The sequence below is a fragment of the Rhopilema esculentum genome, chromosome 16 (assembly GCF_057945365.1).
Source record: "Rhopilema esculentum isolate cy_ngs chromosome 16, ASM5794536v1, whole genome shotgun sequence".
NCBI classification, from domain to species: Eukaryota; Metazoa; Cnidaria; class Scyphozoa; order Rhizostomeae; family Rhizostomatidae; genus Rhopilema; species Rhopilema esculentum.
Window position 1 is genome coordinate 2,653,018 of NC_142830.1, and position 10,510 is coordinate 2,663,527.

Genomic DNA, 10,510 nt, shown 5'->3' on the forward strand with positions numbered 1-10,510 from the left:
CACAATAGATTAGAATTCAAACACAATCGTAGACTTCAAGGCAAAGATGCATGATTATCCTTGACAGCATTCAAGACTATCTCTCACTAGCTGCATGCCTACAAGCATATGGTGAAAGCATATTGATTTTGCCCAATCTTAAAATTTACAGTTGTTAGTAAACGATTATTTACATAAAAAAAGAATTAAGTTGACTTAGTCGCTAAAACAATGCCTGAAGTTATAAAGGTTTTATAATACAATGAACAATGATATGCAGTTGAATGTCTCTCACTAGCAGCTTTTTATGAGCATACTCGAGGCTAAAATCTTAGAGGAGAATAACATACCAATTATCTCTACTTGAAACAACATTAAGTACTATGCTTATAGAATACCTAAAAGGATGGAAGCAAGGACCAAAACATCTAATGTCGTCGCCAAATAGCTGTGGTTGCGAGCGTGGCAGTCGGTGGGAAAAGAGGAATTATTTAGTCACGTGGGGAAGTGTTATTACTGGTGACTGCTATGGGTGATGACGTCATTGGACAAGAATATAAGTCACATAAGCAATACTAACGAAACTCAAGCAAGGAGGCTAGAATTCGTCTCAAATTCACTGAGTCGGTGAGAATAAAGAAAACGATTTCCCGGATTTATGAGGGTTGTAAAACAGACTGTAAAACCGCCATTTTTAGTTTTCCACTGCTCTGGAGCAGCATAATGTAAGGCCACCTATACTTTAAGGATGTAATCGCTCCAACCCTAAGTCCCTTGATAATTTTGCAAATGTCCATTGGTCCATGCAGTCTTGTAAAAGCAAAATGTCAGATGTACTAACCATGTTTTCAAAGACCAGTTGTTGCAGCCCTGAGGACACCAGAATTTCCTCTTTCTTTGGCCAATGACAAACTGTTTTCAACAATGTAGTCAAGGCCTGTAAGGTCAAGGCTATTTTTATCGCTCCGCTCACCCTCAAAAATGCATTTGTAAAGGCCACCAGCTAAAATTGCTCCTACCGCAGGCCCTGCCCAGTAAATCTAAAAGAAATCCAATAAAATCAAATTTATTCTTGTAGTTATTAAATGTTATTCTTTGTTGAGCAAAATTGAATAAAGTTATGGCGACAACAAATGTGACCAATTCTATTGGCATTCTAATCAAATTGCATTTTGGTCCAATGGTTACTTAATAAAATGATACACAGTGTAAACTTGATGAAAGAGCGTACACATTTTTCAAGCAATGTGGCAGTTTTCTTAATTTGTTTAGTTTGATTTTTCAATCTGCAAGGTCATGTAACAGGGCTTGTGTTTCTAGGCATTCGGCTTATCTGCATAAAAAAGATAAAAACAGTTTTGCTGGTTGCTGATCTATTTATATTAAACCTTTTGGTTTATGGTGTATCAAATTAAATCAGCTGTCATCTTATGCGAAAAAATTCAAAAACCGTATTATGCTTACGAATTTTCCGGAAAATAGTGATACTTACCCAGCAAAAAATATAACACATATACAAAGAAGTATAAAAGATCGTCTTCTGGAAATCTTCCATAATATTAAAGCATCAAGCAATGCGAGCTTCCTTATACGAAAGAGCTTGCCCAGTGATGTTTTGCCGATGGTGTTCCAAGGGCGTTATGATTAATCGATGCGCCCAAGCCAGCGTTGCCTCAGATAACTAACTGATGGTGCCTCTTAAGCACGAATACCTAATTAATATTACTATTTGCCTATTTGCTGGCATTTAACTAAAGCATATTAATATTGTATATTTCGTGATGTACGTATAGGACATACCCAATGATAGTTTGGCCATATTTTCATTACTACCGCCGGTCCTAAAGCTCTTGCTGGGTTGATTCCGCAGCCAGTGTATGGGATCTGCAATAAAACGATTGATTACTTGACGAAAAACAGATGCGAAATCAAACCGGCCAATGGTAGACAAGACCTCCCTAAGTACGTGAGAAACATCCAGAAGATATTTGAAACTTTTTGCTAATCAAACTTCACAGATTTCCCTAGCATTCAACAACAGAATTCAAGAAATGTATTACAGTAGATATCCAATAGACATTTGCAAAAACGCAAGTCAGTATCGTAACAGCGTTATTACGATAGGCCAACGTAAAGGCGATATAGTATGAGCATCGTAAATACTATGTATCAACGAAAAAATGATAACAACCGTAAACGCGATGTAGCAACGCTGTTGAGCATTATACGGAGAAGCAGTAACATAGAAACACAGAAACTGATGATCTTTTCTTTAACTAGAAAGGTTGTTAATTTTGTTTGATCAAACCACAGTGAGCTGATTTGACGATTTAGATAATGGCACTTACCCCAATTAGATGGCACACAGTGACAGATAATCCGATAGACAAGGCAGGGCCAAATGTCTTGTCCTCCCTGTCTTGATCTGTTGCAGCAAGCACAGTCATCACCAAGAGAAAGGTAAGAACGCCCTCCAAAGCAAAGCCTTGGTATCTTGTCACTCCGGGACCAAGGAACACTGTGCCAAGCAGACCTCGCTTGCTTTCTGGCGATATTGCATAACATACAGCAGCTCCAGTGATGGCTATGGAAATAATTTAGGATGACTTAGCAAGGATTGATGATTTAATAAATCTTTGAAGGGTGGAATCAAATTTGAACTCAAATTTTTGCAAAACTGACATTAAATGGGAATAGATAGAAGCTGGCTACATTTGTCTGTGCAAGAACATTTGGACAAATGGCATTTTCTCACCCTCCTATGTTAGTTCTGATAAAAATGAGAGAAGTGACCTTATACTTGTGCTTCTCTATGGAAATGATCTTCTAGCAACATGGACTATGTTGGTAAACAATTCGACTTGATATTTCTTCAGATGTAACTATAGCTTCTATTGAAAATAACCTTCAACAACAAAATCTGTAACTTGCTTTTCAAGCTTAACTCAATACAAATAGAGGAAAAATTCCTTGCTGAACCTTGCGGCTACCTCGAGGTGAAGTGCGGCTACCTCGAGTCTTATCTGTTTTTGATTGCAGCATTGTAACATTATGGATGCATTGACTTCAATGCCATTTTGACATAATTGAAGTCTTGGTATTTAATTCTTTTCAAACCTGAAAATAACACTGGCATGGATTCAACTGTTTTGCAAGATAAAGAATACCGTTCTTTTGGCGAGAGGAGAGAAAAACAGCAGAAACTTTGGTAAAATCTGGCCAATAAAACAACTCTTCGATCTATGCTTTTTTCCTGCAGATAAACCAAATGATAGTTGCTATGAAACAACACGTTAATTTGCATATAATTTGAATTTTTTGCTTTTTAATAGATACTTTTTAACGAAAGGCTGAGTGACAGATTAACAGTAAACTTTCCTTATAACCTCGTTTAATTTCAGTATGAAGAATTTCACGACCCCTGTGAATTGTTTACCCGCCGGGCCGGTTTTACAACACAAGCGGCGGCTTTGCAACCCTCCATAACTAATTGCAGATGATGAACCCAGAAAGCATGGACGTCATTAAGAGAACGAAAAACTTATGTCAGCTTACGCCGACAAGGTGAAAGAATTAAGCGGAACAGCAACAATAGAAATTTAAGAAAGGGTAATCGTGTCCCTTCAATGATATAGAAGCGCTCGTCGCTTATATATCATTGTGACCCTTCCCTTGATTCGATATGAATCGGAAAATTTACCTCAAAAATCTGGTAACTTCTGAAAAGCGAAAAGCATAGAATTGTCCCTCCAACATCGGAAAACAAACTGTTCTTTTTCTTGAGCCTAAAAGTGTTTACACTTTCAAACTATTAGAACTATAATGGTGCAACGCTATGTTGAGGGGAACAAACAATCAAAGTAAGAAACTCTTTAGTTTTTTTAGTTTAGTACTAACATGTTTAAAGATATTGGCCCTCATTCAACGATTTAATGAAATAGTGTCAAACATTTTATTTTTTGCATTAATCACTGATATTTCTTGCACTTACCTCCTGCACATTGGACGACCATGTAGAAGATCATGCGAATAGCTGAAATTCTTCGTGAAACAAAGAGGCCAATAGAAACTGCCGGATTAATGTTTGCACCACTTGTTGGACCAAAAATCTGTGCCAGAACTGCAATACTGAGGCCGAAGCACAAGGCGATCTGTGTGATGCTCGGTGAAGTATTCCAAGTGAGCGTGACACCACAGTTTACGAAGAGGAAAATTAAGGTGGCAAGAAATTCAGCCAATACGGCTCGCCAGAATGCAAGCTTTTTAATCTCCATTTTAACTCAACCGTCAATTCTTGCGATTATTTGTTCAAATTCAGCTAGCAGGTAGATATTCCGTTTGAATGAAATATAGAAGAAGCAAATCACTATCCACCGTCTATATTATCTATCATGGAATAAAATTGCTTTACCGCCGTAGCCTTGGGATAAGTTTATGAAGTAACCCTTGGTTTGTGAAACCGATAGCGTTTGATCACCGAAGGTTCTGCGCCAGAATTAGAGCCTGTCTTTTTTGAAGCAGCCTTTAGCAACGATGGTCTTGTGCTCGATTTAGGATAACTTAGGAATTAACGGATGTGAGGATCTCCTGGCTAAACAATCGCTTCTTCTCTACGAATAGAATTCTGATTTTTCTCCCTCCTTAAAGATCTGCAATGACCTGCAATGAAAAAAACTAGCTTTAGGTTTTGCGAATTCTGATAAGTGGATACATGTGGCTAGCAAAGGTTGAGTAAAATATATAGAACGCCACCAAAGCCATGGCTCTACCCTCAAAGGAAATGAAACCACACAAGTATGCATATTCAATCTGAAAAACATTAAACCGTTTTAGAATGAAATAAATGATTACAGTATCCTACCAGTGGAGAGTTCAGTCAACTACCGTAATATGTGCAAAGAAATGTTAATTCATTTCTCCAAACACTGGGAACATATAAGAAAATCTGCAATTCGGTAAATGCCAGTAGCTTTTTTGTTGAAGAGTACCATCATCTGAAAAATTTAGCGGCCACTGAGAGAAAAGACGATCTATTCCTGCAAGGACGATCCGAAACAAGCAACGCGAATGCAGAAAAGTTATCATGTGTTCCTGCAATGCGATAGAGAGTTTGTTGCAGGTGTTACAACAGCCGATAGCGACAACAAATTGCGCCTAGCAACAACCAATGCATGATTTCATTCAATAAACGCCTTTTGCAGGGACTTGTCACAAAACCGAATCATTTTCATCGAAATTTGTTTTCTTATGTTTTCATTGAAATGCATTCTAACTTATCTGATATTGTGGTTGTATTAATTAGTTATTTTCGTTAAAAATGATTTTATGATGTCAGCATCATTTGGTCAACCACATTTCAAGGGATCATTCTAATTATCAAGATACATATGAGCTACATTTAAGATACTAAAAGGGGGACTGAGAACTGATCCAGGGGGTTTAGGGCGGATCAGGTTGAGATTTGCACATCACGTTACGAGAGTCATGGCGAAGGGGGGAAATGTTGCTCTAGAGATTTCTCAAACATCTAAGAACATGTCTTAATCTGAATGACAACCGAAACTGTTATAGATATTTTTAAATGGAATGATTGATATTTGAACGCACGCCTTCATAAGGTTTTACTTTATTTATTTTCAGAAGTTTTGCTAGGCTCTAAAAGTATTTGGAGGGGGGGGGGGGGGGGTGACACACAAATATCCTAAACACCCATACCTTTGATTGCCGCTACCCTTCTAAAGATGTGCATTGATTGTTTGGATAAATTTTCTACCTGTTGTTCCATGGTTATATTTCACAGTTTCAATATCAGATACGATAAAAAAAGAAGCTATGCTCCTAACTAAAGACTTTTATGCGTGAAATTTGATAAAACAGGGTCTGCGCCACCGATTCTAAATGAAAGGGCTATCAATGTGAAGAAAGAGTCCAATTACAGTCCCCTTCCCTCAGCTCCCGTTGTGTTTAAATTTTTTGCTAATGCTGTTACACTGGTTCAAAGTATTTATATCAATCTTTTGGCATATCTATATAAAAAGTTTGCCCTGATTCAACTTTTTACCAGCAGAAACGTAGGGAGGGCCATGGTCCCCCTGTCCCCCTCCTGTGGCATGGCAAATACCACACTAGAAAAATCAGCAAAAAGGTGTTTTTCGACTTTGTTTCGTAATGAAATACTAAAGTAGCCATGAATCCAGACAACCTTTTAGATGGATTTTACACTAGTAGCTTTTGTTTTCATTTACCATATTCTAAATTTTAAAGACCACTGGTACAAAAATTAACAATAAAATAACAACACAAATAGTTAGGCCCTGCACTGGATACCAAAAAGCCACCCGCATAGATTCCTGCCTTCGCTATTTTTCTCCAGAAAATAAAGCAAAACAACAAAAGCGTTTTGTTACACAGCCAAGTGCTGCGGGAGGTGTCTATTCCCTACGGAGTTTTGGACTCTGGTTTGCTCTTAAAACCAGTTTTCCTTCATTTTAACTCGCCATTCCGGTTTGATGGGACCTGAAAGGTCTAAATAGTTGCCTCTGTAAATTCAATTTTAAGTTATGCATTTGAATATCATAGTCTTTTCATATTGCTTTCAATAAGAAGTACTGCCAACAAATTTTTAAACAAAGTTTCAAAATGTGACCTTCAAAGGATTAAATGATAATAATGATAATATAAACTGCATATTCATTCTTACTAACAATACAGTTAAATGTTACATTGAGAAAAAAAAATACTACATCAAATAATGAACTGAAAACAAAGACCAGGAAACATTTAGGTCAGGCATTCTTCATTTCAATTTTGTTTAAATAATACTGCAGAATGGAGAAGCATATAGCGATTTGAATAGAAACTTCGCAGAATGAAATTTTATCTTAAAATTTCTAATGCTATGTGACTACCCTATTTACAGGGGGTGTAGGGGGCTGTAATTCTTCACGAATCCCTTAATTCTTCCCAATCCCGCACCCCCCCCCCCAATTCTTCACGAATTCGTCGGTAAATCTTCAGTTTGTCTACAAAACCGTTAGTTTGTCGGTAAAATCAGCTTTAAGTAGGTGAAATAATACCTTTTTTTTCTACTCAATCTATGTCTTCGTCGGTAAATTTTTCTATTGATGACCCTCCACTCCCTTAGTCTGGAAGGTCAAGCGACGCCATGGCATATTAATGAAAACTAACATCTTTTTTCTTATATTGTCTATATTCGGCCCGGAATGCCATTCCCTAACTCTTTTTGGTCATTGTTAGAGGCTGAACCCTTTATTTGCTTAAAAGATTAGGTTAGAAAAGTTTAGTGTGAGCCAGTACCGTATTACCCTTTTGGCATCATGGAAACTTCACATGATAATAAATGCAATTGGATTACGTGTGTGATTGTTGCAAAATAGACTACGCTTTCACTGCCAATATTTATATTTGTTTCACATACCCGTAACTGCTGATTTTGTTTCTTAACAGATTTAAATTTCTTTGATTTAGCCATAGAATAAAATGTAAGCTGCCCAATAATCGATTAAGAAATAAAATCAAATAAATTTCAACTTACATCAACTCGCCAAGGTTCTGCTCTTTTCTTTGATGATCGAAAAAATGTTTGCCTTTTTCGATTCTGTTGAAGACGATCACTTGATTATGCTGGGAAACAACTGAATGCCGTGAACAGGTCTTATCAGCTGGAAAATGTGTGCATAAAATGGGTATTGTTTTCAGGCTTAAGAATGCAAGAAAATAATTCAATCTGTTTACAACAAAGCCAATTTAGACAATAAGCAAACCAGATTCTATTCAACATTGGGTGTCGTACATCTATGTTCTCAAAAACAATAAGCTTTTTATAAAATGGTTCGAAAGTCCCATATGGGAAGCGCGCAAAGCCTTTTTACCCACAAAACAATGCGTTATACTCATTATAAAACACCTCTGGGACTTTCTTCCACTATCATCTCTCTGACAACCACCAAATGTCTTTTATTTGTCTTATTTGCCTAATAAATGACGCACACATACAATTCATGGAAAGAATGGTCCCGCAAATGTTTAAAAAAGGGGGTTTAAAAAATTCCTTATAATCACTTTACAAAAAACAATGTTAACTAAGTCATTTTTTTTTATTCTTTGTGCTGTTTAGAAACTATTGTGAACAGTCTATACAAAACACTATCAAGAAAAGGGAATGGAGTATCTTGGGGGGGGGGGGGTAAGCCACCCCTTCCGCAAGCTCGAGAAAAATACAACTATTGGTTCATCGGCTATGTAACAGTTTATGGCATATTATAAAGACATATTATTGATCAATTTACATTGAACTTTTAACATAGCAATAATAGAAAATATACAACCAATCTCTTCTCGAGAGCATGAAAAGTTGCATCCAATTTTTGGCCATTTGCCCAAGCCTAAAGCCTTGCCTTGTACTAAAAATGTAAAAATTGCAGACAATCATTCGAAACTCATCACTCAAATGTCATTAAAAGTTCCAATGTAAGTAAGTAGAACCTGCTCTTGAGAAGAAGATATGCGGTTGAAGTTTTGGACACTAACAAAGCTTCTATTGTTCTAAATTATCATGTTAAAAGTTATTATCATTAGTTTTTATTATCATCTTTGACTTTAAGAAAGCTCTAGAGAAATTAAATCTTTTGGTCGAATTATTGATCATTTTTCTAAGCCTATAGCCTCGCTCTTTTTATCAGAAAAGGAAGGAAAGTTAAAATGCCCATAAAGCTTTCTATCATTCCAAATTGACCAATAAAGTGTATTTAAAGGTCTTATTATCATATTTAGCTAGAAGATTGCACTTGAGAAATTAAGTCTTTTGGTCGAATTATTGATCATTTTTCTAAGCCTATAGCCTCGCTCTTTTTATCAGAAAAGGAAGGAAAGTTAAAATGCCCATAAAGCTTTCTATCATTCCAAATTGACCAATAAAGTGTATTTAAAGGTCTTATTATCATATTTAGCTAGAAGATTGCACTTGAGAAATTAAGTCTTTTGGTCGAATTATTGATCATTTTTCTAAGCCTATAGCCTCGCTCTTTTTATCAGAAAAGGAAGGAAAGTTAAAATGCCCAGAAAGCTTTCTATCATTCCAAATTGACCAATAAAGTGTATTTAAAGGTCTTATTATCATATTTAGCTAGAAGATTGCACTTGAGAAATTAAGTCTTTTGGTGGAATTCTTGATCATTTTCCTAAGCCATTAGCCTTGCTCTTTTTATCAGAAAAGGAAGGATAGTTAAAATGCCCATAAAGCTTTCTATCACTCCAAATTGACCAATAAAGTGTATTTAAAGGTCTTATTATCATATTTAGCTAGAAGATTGCACTTGAGAAATTAAGTCTTTTGGTCGAATTATTGATCATTTTTCTAAGCCTATAGCCTCGCTCTTTTTATCAGAAAAGGAAGGATAGTTAAAATGCCCATAAAGCTTTCTATCATTCCAAATTAACCAATAAAATATATTGGAAGGTCTTATTATTATCCTAAATAAAAGAAATTAAATCTTTCAGTCGTGTCATGTAGCTAAGCCTATTGGTTTGAATTTGCCAAAAAATGAACACTTTACCTGAATGCCTAAAAAGTTTCTTATAATTGTTAACCGACAAACAAAATTTACGTAAAAATTCATATTTAGCAGTTTTGAGCAGAACTGTGTTTTTAGAAGACGAAAATTTCGATCAAGATGGTGGTCATGATGATGAAATCAATATGAAAAGAATTGTTAGTTAAGATGCCGATCAAGTCAATTCTCCCCCTCAATAGCCAATTTCAATCCAAATTAGATGAAAAAAAAACCTTTAAATACATTTCATTGGTCAGCTTGGTTTGGGCAAGTGCGTTTTCCTCTAACAGGAAAAAATTCTTAACACTTGAATTTATTTTCGGCAGTTGCTTAGAGAGGATACTTTTCCTTATGACAAAAATCCAAAATGCTTCATGTCACATAGAATGAAGCATTATTTTATGTTTCATGTCATACCGAATTTCTCAGGCTCTGGTACCCAGGGAAGATACTTATAAACTTTGCTAATAATAATCATAAATAAATTTAATACTGACTTCAAAAAGACTTTCCCTTGACGATGGAAGGTAGGGTGACGTTTCCTATCATTCCTCCCTACTTCCCCTGCGTTCCCTTTGAAAACAATAACTGATATTTTGTCTAACATTTTTTGCATTTTCGGTCTTGAGTCAACTTGTTTGCCACATTATTTATGAAAAAGTTAATAGGCATCAAAAGGCATCATTTAGGCTTGTCCAAATGATGTATTGAATTCATCTAAGCTTGTCGAAATTTGGAAACAAGAGGAAGAAAATTTTCTGATTTGTGAAAGTCAGCCGTCCTGATTCAAGAGACATGTCTCAAAATAAAGATAGAATTGGTACCTAATGGAAATGATGGTTGGGTAAGGAACACATTCCTTGTCTCCTAAGATATAAATAACTTATGAATTGTCTTACTAGTGTTTTTAAACACACAACAGATAACGTAAACTAGATTCTGTGAAACACAGGCAGATG

The 10,510-nt window shown here is 35.9% G+C and overlaps 1 protein-coding gene across 1 annotated transcript; it reads right to left on the reverse strand.

Annotated features, from left to right (window-relative positions):
* Nucleotides 1-34: 34 nt before the first annotated feature.
* On the reverse strand, nucleotides 35-5,547 carry LOC135681882 (aquaporin-5). The gene is made up of 5 exons (XM_065196520.2): nucleotides 4,841-5,547; nucleotides 3,971-4,638; nucleotides 2,328-2,563; nucleotides 1,780-1,863; nucleotides 35-1,019 (listed from the first exon to the last, which is right to left on the reverse strand). Exons 2-5 carry the CDS (start codon nucleotides 4,251-4,253, stop codon nucleotides 828-830), a joined length of 795 nt encoding a protein of 264 aa, XP_065052592.1. The 5' UTR covers nucleotides 4,254-4,638; nucleotides 4,841-5,547; the 3' UTR covers nucleotides 35-827.
* Nucleotides 5,548-10,510: the final 4,963 nt, after the last annotated feature.